Source organism: Panthera pardus, unplaced genomic scaffold (genome assembly GCF_024362965.1).
Source record: "Panthera pardus isolate Hobbes unplaced genomic scaffold, ASM2436296v1 HiC_scaffold_15, whole genome shotgun sequence".
Taxonomy (NCBI): Eukaryota; Metazoa; Chordata; class Mammalia; order Carnivora; family Felidae; genus Panthera; species Panthera pardus.
Window position 1 is genome coordinate 3,047,099 of NW_026526710.1, and position 20,328 is coordinate 3,067,426.

At 43.9% G+C, this 20,328-nt stretch overlaps 1 protein-coding gene across 12 annotated transcripts in view; it reads left to right on the plus strand.

Annotated features, from left to right (window-relative positions):
* Window positions 1-20,328, plus strand: part of IFT81 (intraflagellar transport 81) — a 206,117-nt gene that overhangs the window by 88,249 nt on the left and 97,540 nt on the right. For 7 of the 12 annotated variants that reach the window (XR_008422110.1, XR_008422111.1, XR_002085274.2 and 4 more), the window contains exons 3-4: window positions 16,889-17,167; window positions 20,043-20,201. The exons of 1 other annotated variant lie outside the window; for it this stretch is intronic. Coding sequence is in view for 8 of the 11 variants with exons in the window: in XM_053902000.1 (XP_053757975.1) it covers window positions 20,058-20,201 (144 nt within the window). In the remaining 3 variants the exon portion in view is untranslated. Of the gene's footprint in view, window positions 1-8,887; window positions 8,952-16,888; window positions 17,168-17,241; window positions 17,387-17,476; window positions 17,599-20,042; window positions 20,202-20,328 lie in introns of those variants that run through there. 4 more of the 12 variants (XM_053902004.1, XM_053902003.1, XM_053902002.1 and 1 more) reach the window with 4 other exon arrangements.

The window sequence follows — 20,328 nt, forward strand, 5'->3', positions numbered from 1 at the left end:
TTAAGTCCTTTGCCCACATTTGCATCAGATTGTCTTTTTGTCATTGAGATATATGAAGGGGGGGGGGGTGGTCTTTTAAATAAGGTGGTCAGAAAAGGCCTGTGAAGATGACTTTTAAATGAAGACCTAAAGAGGTTGAGGGAGCGAGCCACTGGAAAGTCTTAGAAGAGCATTGCAGGCAGAGGGAATGGGAAGTGCAAAGGATCTGAGGCAAATTATTTTCACTTGTCCATAACTGTTTTCTGGTCTGCAAATGGGGAAGAATAAGACTGTGAAGACAATATCACATAGAATGTTAACAGATTATCAACATCAGGAAAAATAGTTGTTATCTACTTCACGGTATTCTCACAAGAATTAACTTAAATAATATACCCAGCCCAGGCCTGAGACATAGTAGTGCTCAGAAATGTGGAGTTTGAACCCAGATCAGGAGGACTTCACATCCCAAGGCCACCAGGAAGGAAATGGTTTACAGGAGAACCTGATGGGTTTCATGGCTGGGAGGCCAGTCTGACCCAGGCTACCATGTTCTGTCCTCTGTTTATGTTTTTATGTTTATGTTTTGTAATTTATTTATATACTCACATTAAGCAGAGGGATTTGGGTCTGAATGCCAGCTTTCAGCAAGTAACATGAGGCAAATTTCTTAACTTCTTTGAACATAGTTTCTTCATTTGTGCCTCAGTGTGTAGACAGGATTCAAGATCATATATGTATCAATAGGAGATTGAACAGATATTGTATGTGAATGTCACCAGTATATGGCAGATGCTCAAAAAATTCCCCTCTCTGATTATTTCATCATGTGTCTTGCCAGCATATATACTATCTTCAAAAAATACATTACCTTTAATCATGTCTTCAACACAAGTTGCCATGTTGTTTTGGATTGTTTTGTTTGGCAGGTATAGAAGATGGGCTTTGGGGTCTCAGGTGAGAGTTCATATGCCAGTTCCTGTGCTTCCTGGCTGTTGGACCTTGTGCCTATGTCTTAACTTCTCTGAGCTTTAGTTTCCTAGTCCACCTTCCAAAGCAGTTGTAAGGATTCAGATCATTTCTATAAAGTGCCCAGCAACCAATGAGGATTCTTGGCCTCAAGACCACTGGTGGCTACCTTGAAAAAGGTAAAGGAAGTCCAGGAAGTCTGGGTGGCAAAGGAAGAATAAGAGAAAAATCCCAAACAGACTATCTAGAAAAGCTCCTTAGAAGTCTAGCAAGAGTGAAACCATAATAGATGAATTTTCTGGTTCTCACTCTTCTCCCTCTAGAAGGAGCTAAGAGTCAGGAATTCCAGATGCTGTATCTAAAGCTAACTCTGTGCCCTCTGGCGAGTCCCTTCCCCACTGGGCACCTTAGTTTCCCAGGGGTCGTTCTCCAGGGTCCCTCTCCTCTCTGTAACCACTGCAGCACCACTGCTGACCAGCAGAGGGCAGCGATGCCCCAACATTCACTATGGAGTCTGCCTCCTAGTCTAATTTTGTTTGCTCTGTTGCTATTGTCTGACTCCAGACAAGAAATAGAGATAGTGGTATGTTTCTCTTTTTCAAAGAGTCTTATTTTATCCTCAGTGCGCAGCCAGAATAAGGTCTTGCCACAGGATACAGATGAGGAAACAGAACTCAGAAGCATAAGAAACTTAACAAGGCCACATAGAAACAATTGACTGACAATTTTGGTCACACCACATCCTAAATTTAGACTGTTCCAATTCTGGAGATGCATTGCAATATGTCTGATCTGCTTAGTGTGGATAATCCATTTTTTACTTTATGGTTCATGAAGTATTTTCTGATCCTTAATGTCAGAGGATTCTAATCTTGTTCTCACCAGTGTACAGTTGAGCAAATGGAGGCTTCCAGAGGTTATGCCATTTGGCTTAGCATTTCCTTAATCAGCTCCATCTTAAAGGTCGTTGGGTAGACTCCAGAAATATTAGCTTAAAAAGTACAGAACTTGGTGTTTCGCAGCAGTTTTCATGTGATGGGACATAGTTCTAGTCCAAATACTGTTACTTGTTTGCAAAAGGTATTTGGCCCCTCTCTGTCTCAGCACAGTGATTAGCAATTCCATGTGGAACTGGAATAGCAGTAGATTGACAGGGGTACTCAAAAGGGACTATCAAATGATATACCTGTCCCCAGCTCCAGATTTTGATATCCACCCCCAACCACTGAATCTCTGGGTGTTTCTTGTTTTGGGGTTTTTTTGTTTTTGTTTTCGTTTTCGCTTACTTTGTCTTAAGTAGGCTTCACCCCTAATGCAGAGCTCAATGTGGGGCTTGAACTCATGACCCTGAGATCAAGACCTGAGCAGAGATGGACACTTGACCAACTGAGCCACCGAAGAGCCCCGAGCATCCCTGTTTTTGATGGCTGTTTCATTTGTATGTTTTGCAATGTCTTTAATAAACCCTTGGGTTGGTTAAGATGCTGTAACAGAAAGGCACAATTCAAATTAGCTTCAACACTTAAAACATTAAGGAAGATTTTACTTCATATAACAAGTAAATTCCAAGGTGGCTTATGAAGCAACCCAACAAATCAGTAGAATTATCCTCCCCAAAATGTCAATAGTGCTGCGGTTAAGAAACCCTGAATTAGACCAGATAGGATTCACCCTTTACAGCAGGGGTTGGGGCTAGGGTCTGCTTCAGTGAAGTACATGGCAGGAGGACACCACACACAATTGGGTTTGGAGAGTCTGAAAGAGGAAAGGAGGACTGGCTTTTAGGAAGGAAATCAGCAGTCTGTTATAAATCCCGATGCTGTAAATTTAGCTCTCAGGGAGGTGGGGCTGGCTCTTACACTGAGTGCACCCTGCTGTTGGCAGTTAGGGGAATATAAGAGAATCAATACTTGGCTCTTACCTTTATCCTGCTTATAGTTTGGCTGTTTATTTTTTATTTACTTATTTATTTTAAGTTTATTTATTTATTTTGAGAGAGAGAGTGCGTGCATGAGCAGGGGAGGGGTAGGGAGAGAGAAGTTATGCCATTTGGCTTAGCATTTCCTAATCAGCTCCATCTTAAAGATTGTTGGGTAGACTCCAGAAATATTAGCTTAAAAAGTACAGAACTTGGTGTTTCGCGGGCTCTGAGCTGCCAGTGTGGAGCCCAACACGGGGCCTGAACTCATAAACCGTGAGATCATGACCTGAGCCAAAATCAAGAGCCAGACCCTCAACTGACTCAGCCACTCAGGCACCCCTATAGTCCAGCTGTTTAAACCAGACTTGTATTACTTCCTTTTTCACTATTACCATTTGTCATTTTTTTAAAAAATTGTAGACAATACTGAAAGGAATAGAGAAGAGCCAGAATCACCCATATCCAGGCAAGGTAGCTAATGTTATTGTTTATTTTCTTCTTATGTAGGCCCCTTCTTATTTTCTTCTGATGTAGGCCCTGTTTTCTAATTGTTGATTTCATGCACATCGTTTCCTCATTCTTTCATTCAACAGCTATAGAGCTGAGTGCTGGTGTGTGTGGTTCAGATTCTCACTGTACAGAGACACAATTTCATTGGAGCCCACAGTGGTCGAATAGGGGAGGGGTAGCCTGGGTCTGGAAATCCACTTTAGTAGGAAAGAGCATATGAGGATGGAATGAGAGGAGGGGAATGTCCCAGAAACAAAGGCAGAGCAGGTAAGGGTAGGAGGGAAGACTGATGGGTACTACAAGGCCAGGGGGAAGGAGTCCATGGCAGGGAAGATTCTAGGTGTAATAGACATGTCTGTCTGGCATTCATCCCCGCTTCTGATAACACCACCCAATTTTACTTTGGGGGAGTCACTCCTCCACTATCAACCCTCAGCTCCTGGGGTGTAGCGAACCTGGTCCCCTTTGTTTGGTGGTGGTCACATGACCAAGACTGGCCAATCAGCACACCATATCCCTCTGGCCGGTGATTGGCTCCCGGGTGCACTCATAACTAGATTACACTAATCGGGACCAGTGAGACTCAATTCCATCTGTTGGCACCATCTGGAAGAAGAAGCCCTCTTTCTATTGGATTTGAAGCTAGGATGAGACCTCGAACTGCTGGTAGAAGTCTTGGCTTCATGAGTGGAGGGCTACCTGAAAATAAAGCCAATGGAATAAGGAGTGAAACCAAGAGAGAAGAATTGTTGGAGTTCTGAGGACAATATTTGATCTTCTAGATTCAGTTGTGCTTGAAGCCTATGGCTCCTTTGGATTGTCCAGTTATATGAGCTAATAAATTACCTTTGTTTTTCTTTTTTCTTTCTTATTTTATTTTATTTTTTTGCTTAAGGAAGTTTCAGTTAACTTTCTTCTGCAACTGAAAGGTTTAATACACTTTGCAGCCTAGAGTAATGGAAAAAGCATCAGAATCCTCGGGGTCAGTAGGACTTTGCTCTGCCACTAACCAGCTGTGTCCCTGGGCAAACCACTTCATCTCTCCAGGACTCAACTCCTCTCTAAAATGGACAAAATAATATGTGCCTCTTGGGTTCTTGTTAGAAGTGAATGACAGTGCTCTGTGCGCTAAAAGGAAACGAAAATGTAGAGGATTCTTATGTAATTGCAGGGATAATTTTAGGAAGGAAATTCCAGAAGGGCTAGAAGGCTGGCATGGTAAACTTGGATGCTGAAAGTGCCAGGTGGTGATCTAAGTGAAGTGAAGTGGGATCAGGTGCAAGAAAGATCATAGACCTCCTGGTCTACTCTCCCCCCTTTGATAAATACATGAGAAAAGGAATATTATTCTAAGAAAAATGGCAGCGCAAACATGATCAGCAACTGGCATGAGCTCCAGGATCACAGACGATGGGGTGTGGGGACTGTGGAAAACTGGACAGTGCGCATCCCATCTGAGGCATGCAGCCTCTTCTCAGTCCTAGCCAATCTGCCACATGGTATATCCAGGTTTCCTAAATTTTTGAGGGAACCCAGAAATCCAGACAGTCTGAATAAATAGAATCGAGAGGCATTGGTTTTGATTGTCCTCATCTTGAAATATCTCAATTTCCAAACGTTGGTTCATTCTGTTGGTTGGTTTGTTTAGCACTCTGTGAACCAAACACAACTTGCCTACCTGTCAAACTTAGCGCTCAGAATGCTAGTTTGTCGTCCCTTGTGTAGGTGCCCGGATGAATCTCCATTGGAAGAATGAGAGAAGGTGGTTAGCAGGGAGATATCCATACAAAACCAAGGGATAGGTGGAAGGTTCATGCAAGAGGACCTTCATCCTCTCCTGGAAAGCAGCTCCATAAATATTCATTCAATTCTCACATCAACCCTATGGGATAAGGCAGGTTGGTTCCATTATGCAGATGGGAAACCGAGGCTCACGGAGTGCCCACATCCACAAGTTACAAAGTAGCCCCTCAAGGCAGTACTCCTTACCTCCTTGCTGGTGGTACCCAGGTAGGAGATGACTTTGAAGTTCACTAAGAAGCTCAAGGCATTCCAAGGAAAATGGACCCTTTGGCTTAAAGGATGCCAACCTGGCTTTGGAACCCACTATATCTCCAATAACTTTTAGATCTCCTTGCCTTAAAGTGAATATTAGCACTGGGCAGCACTTTTCTGATGATGTGGCAGCTACAGAGTGTACCGTTCAGAAGTCCTTCAGGAGAGTCTGCTGTGAAGAACATGGTTGATTGACAGCCCTGGGTCCTGCCCTCTGGCTCTGCCAAATTCACGCTAAGGCTGTATTTCCCCCTGGCTGCTCCCAGCCAACGACTGAGCACAGTGGGACAGTTATCTGCTAGCAAGGAAATAGGGTTTCACATTGTAACAGTGATGCCCATGGGCCCTGGAACCAGAATCATTAGGGCGTGTGCCCTGCTTGCCAGTGGTCTGACCGTTAGAAAGTTTCTTAACCCACTTTGAGTCTCTACTTCCTCATCTGTTGAATCAGTGATTCTCAACTGGAGCAATTTTGTCCCCCCCCCCCCCCCGCCCCCCGGGGACATTTGGGAGTGTCTAGAGATGTGTTCAGGTTGTCACAATTGGAGGAACTAGAGGGAGAGGGGGTTACTGCTACTGACACCATGTGGTGAGAGGCCAGGGACATTGCTGAATATCTTACAACGCAAGAGCAGCACCCCAGGCGCACATGCACACGCACACACCCCCCACCAAGGAATGATCCAGCCTGAAATGTCCATAGTGCTGGGGTTAAAAAATCCTGGGTCAAATGGAGATGGTAATGGTAGCTAATTCAAAATGCTGTTGTGAGGGTCCTCTGGCATCATGTTTTCAATACCTACCATTTCCACTTTCCCCCACCCCCTCTGCAAAGTCCACAGGGCAGGGGCCCGATGATTCTAGATCAATGTTCTGTATCACCAATGACTAGAACATGGAAGGTGCTGAGTAAAGTATTATGAATTGAAATATTTATCAGTACAAATCAACAAATGGTAACCATCATCATCACCACCATCATCATCATCACCATCATCATTCACTATCAACAGTCTTCCCAGCCACTGGCTCAGTGCCTGGGGCATAATTGACCCTCTATGTTTGTTGAACGAATGAACGAATGAGTGAATGAATGAAAGAATGAGAAATGAAGGCATATTTACTCATTAACCACTAATTTATATACTTTGGAGAGATACTGGAAACTCTTGGGAAAGAGGCCCAGTCTTTCCCTTTTTATTTGCAAAGAGGAGTTTTGTTCGTCAAAGAAATGACTTGAAAGGGTTGAGACCTCTGGCAAGCCAGAGTCGGGGGGCCTGAGTCAAAGTCATGTACAGTTTAGGACGCACATCTTGCTTGGCTTAGGCAAAAAAGGAAAACGGGCCAGGCTTTGTGCAAACTCGCTGTGAAACAAGAGCTGTTTTCAGGGCCCAGGAACACGCTCTGTCCCATGTTTAATTTCTTCCATCTGTCTGGTATCTGACCTCTGCTGCACTCTAAGGCATTGCCACACATTGTCTGCGCACGTTCCCATATAAGGTGATCTCTCTCTCTCTCTCTCTTTCTCTTCCTCTCTTCCCCTCTCCCTCTCTTTCCAGGGGTTGGCCGGCAGCAGCACTCGCTTCCTCCACCCTGCTCTCCCTCTCTTGGCCTTCCCTGGCAGGCTCTGCTGTGAGGATGGATGGCTGGAGAGCGGGAAGGGGCAGGGGGCTGCCAAGGAATGTGGCAGGTTTATTTTTGTTCAGGCTGCATTCTTTGCCAGGCCTGCAGGCCCCAGCCACTTGGGGATGTCACATGCTGATAAGACAGTGGGGGTGACTGAGAGCTGTGGCTCAAATCTGTAACACCCCAGGTGTGAGCCGTCGTCACAAAGTTGGGGGGGGGGGCGGCAAGGACTGTGAGGTCATGGAACTCACCTTTTCCCACTGCCTGGGTCTGATTCCCAGAAAGACAAGTTTGATCCTTCAGGGAAGCAATTGCAGGAATTGAGATCTGTAACCACTCAGACTGATCTCTGGGTAAAACCCAATGTTTGCAGCAGAGTGGAGCAGAGGCAGGTCAGGGTGAAATGATTAGCTGTGTGACCTTGGGCAGATTGCCTGACCTCTCTGACTCTCAGTTTCCGTATCTGTCAAAATAGTATCAACGAATCTCCTCAATACTACTCTAGAATCATAGTGAAATGTAAACTTGGTGAGGGCAAGGATCATCGTCTCTGTATTCACTGTTGTTCCACCAGAAGGTAGAATAGTGCCTGTCACAAAGTAGGTGCTCAAATAGGTGTTGAATGAATTAAATGAGACAATGCTTTAAGTGCTCAGCACCCAATAACTGATAGCTGTTTCTACCTATTTAACAGCAACAGATGTTTATTGGGCACCTATTAAGTGCCGGGCCCTGTTAGGTGCTGGGGATGTAGCAGGGACAAGACAGACAAGGTCCTTGCCCTCAGAGAGCTTATATTCTAATGGGAGAGACACACAATCAAGTAAATCAAGTTCAGAGAGTACTAAGTGCTATAGGAGAACCTTGAAAAGGAATGCGGAAGATGTGTGTTTTTCAAACCTTTTGACTGTGACTCACAGCAAGAAAAAAGTTTGTCATGTGACCTGAAGAACGCACATGCATTTTTATTAAACTGAAATAAAACCTTCACAAGACAATCATGGTAGATTGTCTGCAAAGATGTGTGCCAACCGTATAGCAAACATTGTTTCTGGTATGCACATGCCGCTCCCTGATCCAGACGTAGAGTCTGTGTCTCCTTTCCTTGGATCAGGGAAGGTCTTTGGACTTGCTTTGACCCACAGAACGCAACGGCAATGGCACTGCTGTTCTGGGTCTGCACTTTAAGAGGCCTGTTTGGCGGTTCTCACTTTTATGCTCTTAGTACCCTGCTGCCCTGCGAGGACGTTCAGGTGAGGCCCTTGCATGATGACAGACCACAAGGAGACAGCGTCCACGTGAAGGAAGAAGGGCAGCGGGCACAGAGGCCTCGGAGAGGAAGGAAGCCCCTCTGGGTGTTGTAGCCCCAGATGAGCCCCCAGCTGAATTCAGCCACAAGTCCGCCCAGCGTATCCCATGTGGAGCAGAATAACTGCCCAGCTGAGCCTGGCTGCCCTGCAGACTTGTGGGGGAAAAGCATAGTTTTTAAGCTAATAAATTTGAAATGCTTTGTGACACAGCAAAAATATCTCTGACACAGAAATGTTTACCTTATTCTGTGGGATATTTTCTATTCCACTACATTTCCTCCTCCTGAACGAGGAGGCGGAGTCAGGCCAGGGAAGATCCGGGTGAAGAACAGCCAGGGCGGGACAAACGGCAGTGCCAAGGTCTTGAGGCTGGGACAGCTTTGTTGTGTGCGAGCCACCAGCCACCGGAAGGAGGACTGTGGCGGGGGAGTAGAGAGAGAAGGCAAGCCTGGAATGAAATCAGGCCTTGCGCCATGAAGTGCCGGGACTTCAACCGACAGGCGCAAAGGCTGCCTGGAAGACTTACAGTGGATGGCCGACCTCCCAAGCCCCTGACTGCCCATCCTTTCTTTTTCATTCAGGTGAGATTCACATTGTATAAAATTAACCTCCTTAAAGGGAACGATTTGGTGACATCTAGAACATTCACAATACTGTGCAACTACCACCTCTATCTCCAGAAGATTTCCATCACCCCAGAAGGAAATCCTGTACTTGTTAAGCCTGTGCCCCACATTCTCCCCTCCCCTGAGCCCCCCGGCAGTCACCAGTCTGCATTCTGTCTTTAGGGATTTGTCTCTTGTAGATATTTCTCATAAATTGAATCATACGGTATGTGGACTTTTGTGTCTGGCTTCTTCGACTCAACAAAATGTTTTCAAGGTCCATCTATGCTGTAGCAGGTGTCCGTACTTACTTCTTTTTTTAATGGTTGAATAACGTTCTGCTGTATATTTATACCACAATTTGTTTCACCATTCATCCGTTTGCCCATCATTTCGGTTCTGTCACTCCATCTATAGCACTCTTATAGACTTGGATTTGACGTCATCAGCCCAGAAGGGAGAAAAGTTCTTGGCAACATGAAGGAGAAGGCCAGTTTGTGCCCTGCTGATCTTGGCCTTTACTTGTCCCCTCCCATCAACCTTTTCCTGCGTGATTTGAAGCTTCCTGATGGCCCCAAATGCAGCTCCACTGCTGGTTACCCTTAAATACTCCCCCTGAATTCTATAAATACACCAACATTCAGCTGGGAAAAAAAGAACTTGAAAGGCATTTGAAAAGAAAATACACTTTTTTTCCCATCATGGACCAAGTGTTTTCTCTCTGTCTTCCCCCTCTGTGATTCCAGGGTAAGCACTTGGATTTTAAACCATTAGCCCTACCTGCGTAAGAGAAGACTTTCCTTGGCAAAGCCCTCGTAGGCAGAGAAAGCCAGACGGCATGTTAACACTGGCCCTCCCACACAGAAAATCCCTTTGCCTCCTGCTTCAGTGGCCTGATTTATGGTCCTTCTTTCAGACTCTGCTGAGCCGGTTTTGAGCCAGTTTAGTAGGTTGTGAAAATGGCTTTGGGATCAGGGCTATCCGTGTCTGAATCTTGGCTCAGCCAGCTGCTAGGTTTGTCACCTTGGGCCCTCTACTAACTCTCCAGGTCTCAATTTCCTTAATTATAAAATAGAAAAAACAATATTGCCTTGCAGCCTTGTTGTGAAGATCAAATGAGACGATGTGGATGTGGGCAGTGTGCTGAAATGAAATTAGGCCTCACTCCATGCCATGCCTGGAGCTAGAGGGCCAGGGGAGCTTGGAGACATGGGGGTGGTACGGTTGACCTCTCCAGGCCTTTCTGCCCATCACTTGGATTGTATAATTCAATATAGAATTCAATTTATAATTTGCTCAGTCTGCCCCTCCAGATCCCCATACTACCATTTTCTTCCTGGCTCTTTGTCCTGGGAGCCCAGTCTGCACCTGATGACCTCAGCAGGGCTGCCTGCCCTTTTGGCACTCTTTTGGGTTTAGTCAATGAGAGACCAGATGGAAGATCAGAGGGTGGAAGGAGAGTGAGGTCAAGAATGGCTGCATCTAATGGGTTCTGTTAGGCAACCTTCTCCATAGAGCTACTTACTCTGTTGGGCTTTTGGTGCCTGTTCCCTTCTCTTGCTGAGTCAGACTTAAGGCAGCAACGGCTGCCTTTGTTGTTGGTATTTTGTTAGTTTCCCTAAACCCTGCCCACACCTTTATAAATGGTCCTTTATCAAGCTCTCCCAATTGCCCAGACTGTGCCCTCTTTATTCTGCTAGGAAGCTGACAGTTACAGAGATTAGCCATTTTACTCCACAGCTCAGATTTGCAAAAAGGACATTATTTTATAATCACCTGAAATCCAAATATGAGATCCTATCCTGTCATTATTGGGCATCTCCTTCTCACACACATCCTGGGTGTTGCCAAGTCCTTGGGCTCTTCTGTGGGGGCAAAGCTTCAGAGAGTCACTTGCAGTCTTCTGTCGCTGGCCCATCCCAGTGACTACTTGATCACCCACCCATCATCCCTGACTGCCTGGTCCTTTCAGGTTGAATAGCATCATTCGATGCTTCCACGTCAGGCCTGGGACAAGGAGTTTGGGCCACACCAGAAGCTACTGGATTCACGATGTGGCTTCCACAGGGTATTTCTCCCTTCTTAGGAGCTGCCCCAGAACGATCGACTTGTGATCCTTTCTCATTCTCCTTAGCATCTCTCTTCTCTTGCCTTACTTTGGAAGGAACTCCTCTCTCTACTTCCTCTTGAGGACGGCCAGTATAATCTCTCCCAAAGACTGAAGACCTTTACAAAAGGCAGGAAGTACAGCTTCTGATTTCAGCCTGCAAATCTCAAGGCAATGCACATTGTTTCCAGAGGAGGGGAAACAGAAGGAGTGCACACAGAAATTAATATTTCAATAAATTCCAACACATATGGGAAGCATTTAACAGAGTTCCTGACATACAGTAAGCACTTAGTAAGTGATGACATGATTATTATTTGAGCCCGATAAAAACGCATCCTATTTTTTCAATCCATACTTGTACCCAAGGACTTAATAGGAATTACATATTATTTTGACTCTTCTACACTACATTGCCCATTAATCTCCCCAAACCCATTAAAAAGCTATTTTACAAAAATGTAGTACCAGACACACATTTAACAAGACCTCTGGAATCTCATCCATCCAGTTGAATGTTTCACGTATTATTTATCTTTTTACCTTTTAGAAAAGCACATTGTGCTACTAAACATACCCACAAGATTAAATTGCCAGAGCTGAGACAATTTAGGATATATGCAAAACTCAATTCAGGTTTCTGTTTAAATTCAATTTCTTTCCTCTCCAAGTAACCTAGATGGCAACAGCATTAAATGACAATTAATGGATAGCAGAATAACCCACTTCCAAATTTGTTCCTGTGTCTGGGTCATTTTTCCCAGTTTTGAAAGAATGAGCTAAAGCGGGCAGTGTGCAGAGGAGCCCCAGATGGGATAGCATCTTGAAAACTGGCATTCTCTGAATACTCATGCAGAATCCAGAAATATCTCATGGTCAGGATGAAAGGTCTAAATTTAATACCAAAAACAGAAAATTGGCTTAGCTTCCCTGTACTCTGCACAGGAAAGTTCTTGTTTGGAAGTTCTGAAATGAGAAGGGGCTGGAGGCATTATGTTCACAGCATCCTCAGATTTTCATGGAGACCTGGGGAGTCTGCTGATACCTCAAGACCTCAGTTGGCCCATGATGGAAGCTTGGATTGATGAAAGATGATTTGTTGGGAGGAAATCAGGGAGAAGGTTTGCACTGATACAGATACTCCACACAATAAGTACAGGCTTATTTTTTCCTCTTCTGGTTTTGCTTACCCAGCTTTTAAGATTTAACCACCTTCCCTTGGGGCGCCTGGGTGGCTTAGTCGATTAAAATGCTGACTCCTGATTTCAGCTCAGGTCATGATGGCCTCACGGTTCATGAGATCGGGCCCCATATCAGGCGCTGTACTGACAGCGTGGGGCCTGCGTAGGTTTCTCTCTCTCCTCTCTCTCTCTGCTCCTCCCCAACTGGTGTGCATGCACGTACACACTCTCTCTCAAATAAATAAACTTAAAAAAAAATTTAACCACCTTCACTGTAGGAGACATCTGCTGTTCTTGTTTGCATTGAATCTCTATCTCTGGTAACAGAACCCGGCTCTTCCTTTTTTTGGGAGTTGCCCTCACGTGACTCATCTATCAGAGTCATAGCCATTGAATCAAGAATGGTCTGACACACTTGAGACCAGTGAAGAGTCGGCTCTGGGAATTTGCTGCAACTATTGGAGAAAAGATTTTACTTTTAGTGAGGTTGCTAGGCTGGAAGAATGTAAACCTCTTGCTACAAGCGGCCCATTCAGAGGGAAGTAGAGACAAGAGACAGAGAAATGGAGGGAGAAAGAATGTCAAGATGACATCACTGACCAAATCAAGCCATACCTGAAGGTAGAATATCCTTGGACTTCACAATTGCATGAAATGATGAGCCCCTCCTTGTTTTAATTTTGTACTAAACGGGCTCTTAAAAAATACACTTGACCAGGAGTGGTTTTTCCCCCCTCTGAATAACCAGAGCAGGGATTCACAACCGTGGATGACCTTGCAGTATCTACAAGGTTAAATAAGAGAGTCATAAGGGGCAGCTTCTAGATTCTCTCACCAACTCCACACCTGTCCCCACCCTCTTCTCCACTAGAGGCTGGTGAACTTTTAAAGCACACTTCCTGGTAACAGCGTCTTTATCAGAAGGCTTCAGGTGGGAAGCATATTGGGAATTTTAGTGCTTTGGTAGCAAGGGACAAGTAGGTTTCAACAACAGTTTGTTGTTAAAAACCAAAAACTGCTAAAGAATCCACATTTTGGGTTCTGTAGTCTACAACCATGAGCACCCAAGAGGCTAAGATTAACAAGAATTGAAAAGACAAACCCAAGAGTGAATGGCCACTCACCTCCCACTCACCCATGCCCTTGACGTATATACCCTGTTCATCTGACTTGGCCAATGGAAGTGCTTTAGCCATGAGACAGTGGAGGTATGTACATGGATGTTCACAGCACCATTGTTCATTATAGCCAAAAAGTGGAAACAATCCAAATGTGCACCAGCTGAGGAATAGATGAACAATGGAATATTATCCTGGCCACAAAAATGGAATGAGGTACTGATACATGCTACAACGTGGATGAACCTTAAAAACACAATACTAACTGAAAGAAGCCAGACACAAAGAGTCACATACTTTATGATTCCTTTAATATGAAATGTCCAGAAAGGTATTTTCATAGAGAAGGAAAGCAGATTAGTGGTTGTCAGGGGCTGAGAGGTGATAGGGGTTTTGGAAATCGTGAACTAGGAGTTGATGGCTAAAGGGTCCAGGGTTTCTTTTTGGGTGATGAAAATGTTCAGTGATTAGATAGTGGTGATGGTTGCACAACTTTGTAAGTATGCTAAAAGCCATTGAATTGTACACTTTATTTTTTACAATAATTTTTAAAAATTTGAGTGTACTTGACACACATTGTTAACATTGTTTTCAGGTATCCAACATAGTGATTCCCTGTATGTTATGTTATGCTTAGCACAAGTGTAGTTACCGTCTGTCAACATACGTCACTGTTACAATATCATTGACTATACTCTCTACACTGTGCCTTTTATTCCCATGACTTAGCCATTCCTTAACTGGAAGGCTGTTTCTTGCACTCCCTTTCAACTATTTTGCCCATCCCCCCCTTCCCTCTGGCAACCACCAGTTTGTTCTCTGTATTTATAGTATGACTTGACTTTTTGTTTGTTTATTCATTTGTTTTGTTTTTTAGATTCCACATATGAGTGAAATCATATGCTATCTGTCTTTCTGAGTTATTTCACGTAGCACTATACCCTCTAAATCCATCCTTGTTGCAAGTGGCAAGATCTCATCCTTTTTTATGGCTGTGTGATATCGTGTGTGTGTGTGTGTGTGTGTGTGTGTGTGTGTGTGTGTGTATTTTCTTTATCCATTTGTTTATCAATGAACACTTGGGTTGCTTCCATTTCTTGGCTATTGTAAATAATGCTGCAATAAACATAGGGATGCATATATCTTTGGGATTAGTTGAATTATACACTTTAAATGGGTGAATTGGGGGTGCTTGTGTGGCTTAGTTGGTTAAGCATCCAATTTCAGCTCAGGTCATGATCTTATGTTTGCAATTTCAAGCCCTGCATCGGGCTCTGCTGTCAGTACAGAGCCCACTTCAGATCCTCTGTCCCCTCTCTCTCTGCCCCTCCTCTGCTCTCTCTCTCTCTCAAATAAACTTTAAAAAATAAATAAATAAAATAGGGGTGCCTGGCTGGCCTAGTCAGTTAAGCATCTGACTCTTGGTTTTAGCTCAGATCATGATCTCACGGTTCGTGGGTTTGAGCCCTGTGTCAGGCTGTGCACTGGCAGTCTCCTGGGATTCTCTGTCTCCTTCTCTCTCTGTCCTTCCCCAGCTCACACTGTCTCTGTCTCTCTCAAAATAAATAAATAAACTTTAAAAATTTTAAATTAGTTAATTAATTAAATGGGTGAATTGTATGTATGTGAATTATACCTTAATGAATTTTTTTTTTTTTAAATATAGAGTCAGGGTAGGGGTGGAAACCTTTCAGAAATACTGTCTCATATAACTGGGCATCCCTTCAGCTATTAAAAATGTTTGATACAGGGGTGCCTGGGTGGCTCGGTCAGTTAATCATCCTACTTTGGCTCAGGTCGTGGTCTCGTGGTTCATGAGTTTGAGCCCCATATCAGGCTGTCTGCTGTCAGCGTGGAGCCCACTTCAGATCCTCTGTCTCCCTCTCTCTTTGCCCCTCCCCCACTCACATGCAGGTGCACTTTCATTCTATCTTTCTCTCAAAAATAAACATTAAAAAATTATTAAAATGCTTTAAAAATGCCAAATATAGTTCAGCCAAGAGGCATCTTTGGAGGTTTACAAGGAAGACTCAATATAGCATCTAAGAGGAAAAAAAAGTCTTCATGTGGGTGGCTTGACTTGGTATGTTATCAGCCTTCAGTGGTGTGGAATTATTGCTGAGAAGTTCCTCTTGGGCTCTTCAATGAATCCATTCAAGGTTTTATCTTAAATGAATCAGAGGGTGGTAGCAAGCCTTCCTTTGGCCTGTATCTAGGCCCTATAGATAGGCAGACACCTAATATGAGCTGGCTCCTCTATGTTCTCTCTTTTCTTGCTTCAAGTTGGAATATAAGCTTCTCAGTATATGGATCCGGGAAGTAGGCTGACTGGCCTCAAATTCTTTCTTGTGTTCCAGAGCAACTACATTAAGTATAGAATCCATTCATGTTTGAGTGCAGAGTGGATTGCATTACTTACTTGAATATACCCAGGATTGCATTCTCATAACTGAAAAGTATAGTGTTTCTATAATAGCTGCAACAGGCAGAGGAGGAACTCAAAACTACTTGATAAACCACTCTTCTCTTTCTATAGCCTACATCTGTAGACTCTACAGAAGGAATAAATCTAACCATCTCATTTTTTTTTTTTTTTTTTACGTAGGGGAAAAAAGGTAAAATGTCCTTAGCTCTTCCAACGCCAGGCACTGTTCTAATCACTTTCCTTTTATTAACTCAATCCTCACATCAGCCTTTTGAGGAAGGTGTTCTTAGAGCCACATTTTATAGACAGATGAGGAAAGTTCTGAAAGGTGAAGCCACAAAATGGCAGACCCAGGTTTCAAATCCAGCTCGCCCAGAGAATCACCAATACGCCGACCAGGATCAATTAATTATGCAATCCCTATGCAGAATCTTTTGTTTTACCAAAGTTATTTAAATTATTTAATTTTTCAAGGTTTGAAGTGTTACCTCCTCCAACTCCTCATGAGCACCTGTGAGCCAGGATGGGTCTTTGTTTTCTTCCAACCGCCCCACAGGATGCCTCTGCTTGATAGTTCAATAGTCAGAGGGCAGCCAGCAATGGATTCGTCTTGCAATATTCTGTTCCCTCTGCCGGAAAAAATATCCCCTTTCCCAATTGGCTAATTTTCACTGGTCCTTAAACATCATTTTTACCGATGGAAACTTTCCTAAGAGTATCGTCCGTTCAGCCCCAAATAAGCTTGGGATAACTTCATCTGGGTCCCCCCATCTTTGGGTCCTTTTGTGATAGCATTTATCATAGTAGTATCAGAGTTGCCTCTAAATTGTTTCTATCTGCCCTTGAAGACAGGACCCTCATAGTCCTGGCTTCCTTTGCATCCCCAGCAGCCAGCACAGGGCCAGGCATATAGGAGATGCCTAATATGGAATTTGTTCCTTTTGTTTGTTTGTTTTATTTTTCTCTAAGACTGATGCTAAATCTGTAGTTGGTTTTTTCCAAGACGTTTGAACAGGCAACTACATTTTCAGGGCATGAGGAATTCAATTTTTTTTTTCTTCCTCTCATATTTTCCTTGCCAGCTGACATCACGAAGTACAGTGCTCTCCAGTCCTCGCCCTGGCTCAGGACCCGTGAACCCACTTTGCACGTGGGCCGGGCACGCCACTTTTCCCAGTCAGGGACCTGGGCCCCAGCGCGCGCCCCCGAGGGCCCCGCGGAAATGCCCTGGCCCACCCGCCGGAAGTGACGTAACGCCACGTCCTAGCAACCGTTGCCAAGGAGCTCGTCTCTAGGAACCCACTAGAGCCTGGATGCCTCCTGCGGGGGGGAAAAAAGTGGTTTCTTGACAAGAATTTGAGGTAACCTCGCCAACCCGCGCTCGGAAACTCCCCTAAGCCCCCCAAAAGAAAAGAACTCCCTCCTCCTCCTCCTCCCCCTTCCCAGTGCAGCACCTCGCCAATGGAGGGTCGCAGCGGTTAAGCCCCCAACGCCGGGGTCTGTGCCTGCCGAGCCTCGCGGGGGTCCAGGCCGCTCCCAGTGGGCTGAGCAGTCGGGGAGCCCAGATTACCCGCAGCGAGGTGCCTGGGTCAGATGTGGGGTCCCCTGTCCTGTTTCCCAAGCCCCGGGGGCGGGGGAGGGGGAACACTATTTTGGGGAATCCTAAGAGGCTGCTGGTCCAGCGCTCGTGCCAGCCTGGGACCAGGGCAGTGTCGTTTCTGTCCCGAGTTGTGCCAGATAAACGCACGTCCTGGTTTTAATTCCACCCCCACCCCCTTGGGCTCTTATGTGGGTAAGTGCTTGTGAATTAGTGTGGCGACTTTCCGCTGGCAGAGGGAGAGTAATTGCTTTTGCTAATTTTAGAGCTCAGAGCCCGCTGGGCATAGACAACCTACCTGTTCAGTACATCTTTGTCCTCAGCGGGTGACCACCTGAAAGCTGGTGGGCAACCAGGGGGGAACCCAACTACCTTTTTTTCCTCTCGTGGTAACATTGTACTCGTTTATCCAAGTGATTTGTGTTTCTGAAAGGCAAGAGAAGTATATGTGTGTGTATATATGTTATATACTATATATACATAATTTCTAAATCATTAAAATTAAGTAAATATGTGTGTGAAGATTAGGACATGGACTTTTACTTAAAATACTTTTAACAATGAAAAATTTGCATCTCCAGTGTGGATTCTTACTTGATTTATGTAAAAGTTTTCCTTTTATGGATTGAAGGGCACCTCAAAATTTTAAACCGCATTATCTTTTCTGTCTTTTGACTTACTTTTAAACAATAATAATCCTTTACTCATAATTTTATTATAATTATGGAGAAATCATAATATCTTTACATTTGATGTTTTCCAAATATCCAGCTCCACCAATTAAAAAGAATCTATTTTAGAGCAAAATGCCGGCAGCCCCAACTTTGATAAAATAGCATCTATTCATTTCATAGTTAAAAACTGTTAAGGAACACTGAAGTAGTTCTTTCTGTATTTCTTTTTTTAGCAGTTCATTTTTTAATTCATTTTTAAAATTGCTAGTTTAAAAAATTGCCTGCCTGCAAAATTTCTACCACTCCTGCCCCTACTAAACAAGTGATATCTTTTTTTTTTAAATTTTTTTTTCAACGTTTTTTATTTATTTTTGGGACAGAGAGAGACAGAGCATGAACGGGGGAGGGGCAGAGAGAGAGGGAGACACAGAATCGGAAACAGGCTCCAGGCTCCGAGCCAACAGCCCAGAGCCTGACGCGGGGCTCGAACTCACGGACCGCGAGATCGTGACCTGGCTGAAGTCGGACGCTTAACCGACTGCGCCACCCAGGCGCCCCTAAACAAGTGATATCTTGATGCAGGAAACACTAGGAACCTTGGTAAAGCCATTTCAGCTGTTAAATAATCAAATATTTAACCTTTTAAAAGTTATAATCACCACCAACCTACTCATGAGTATGTTTGTGTGTGTGTGTGTGTGTGTGTGTGTGTGTGTGTGTGTGTGTGTGTGTGTGTTTTCCTGGCCTTGGGCCTGTGAATACATTTATTCAGTCTCTGGAAAGAAGTCACTGTTTTGATGCAGTGGGTATTCACAGATGGAATTAGGCACAGATATGTCCTTATGGAATTTATAGTTTAGTAAAGAAGAGAAAATGTACATAAATAATTAGTACAAAACAGAAAAGTAACTGTAAGAAAGCGGTGCAGATAAAGTGTGATTAACTTGGAGGTCAGGGACTGCTGTTATTCTGACACAGAACATGGGAGATAGAGAATGACTTCCTGGAGGAACGTGCATTTGGAGGGCAGGGCTTGAAAGACTTAGGATTTGCACCTGTGGAGATCAGGCAAGGAACAGGCTTTCTGGGCAAGAAAACAGCATCAGCTGAAGGCAGATGTGGAAAAACTAGGGAGCAGTGACTATTTCAGTCCGGTGAAGTTTAAAAGAGTGAAAGGTAACAATTTGGAAATGAAGTTGGGAAAGCTAAATTGACCTAGATCTTAAAGAGTCTCGAAATCCAAGACATTTGGACTTTGTGAGCAATGAAAATCATACAAATGGTTTGGAATAGAAGCGGGGGCCAGAAAACTTGAGGCTGTTACCTTATTGAAGGCACAAGGAAACATAGGCCTGAATTACTCAAGGGTGGCAGAGTCGATGATGGTGAAGAGTGCTTGGTGGAGGAAACCAGAACAAAACCAAAGAGAGCGTACCTAGGCTAAAGCTTGCGCCATCCGTTCAGCTTCAGTTGGGTGTGGCTGTGCACAAATGGGTGCCCAGGGTTGCCAGATCTTATTTTGACCAGAAATTAGGTGTCTGGATTTTAATGTAAAAAAATCGCCCAGTTTTTAAGCATGGGCTGCTAATTAAAACAAAATTAGAAGCATGTCTGTAGCCTAACAAATCTTTACCCCTGGGTAGTTGTGGAGCTGAATGGAAGAGATGTTAATATAGGTGGAATTTATTACTCATTTGTCCATATTAATTCAATGTTAACTCAGATGATTGCTATCATACCAGATGCATATATAAAAACATTTGGTATTAAATATTAACAGTATGTACTGTAACATTCATAATAAAGTCTTCATATTCTGAATTCTTTCAGCAAAACAACCCTTTTCTTAGCATTTTGTGTACTATGTAGAATTATACTTTTCATGCCTACCTCCTATAAACTTAATACTGATTTTTTTCCAGAATGTTTATAACAAGTATTAAGGAATTTTATCTCTATTTTTAGTTATAAGACCTAATTATGAGCGATCAAATCAAATTCATTGTGGACAATCTCAATAAGGAGCCTTTTAGGAAGAACTATAATTTAATAACATTTGATTCCCTGGAGCCAATGCAACTATTGCAAATTCTCAATGATGTTCTGGCTGAGATTGACCCAAAGGTAAGAGTTTTTCTTGTGATGAAAAGGGTAGCAGGAAAGCCAGTTTCTGCCTGTAAGTATCTGTGAGTCTTGGGCAATTTATTTAACCTCTGGGCCTTATTTTCCATGCCTGTAAAGTAAAAATAAA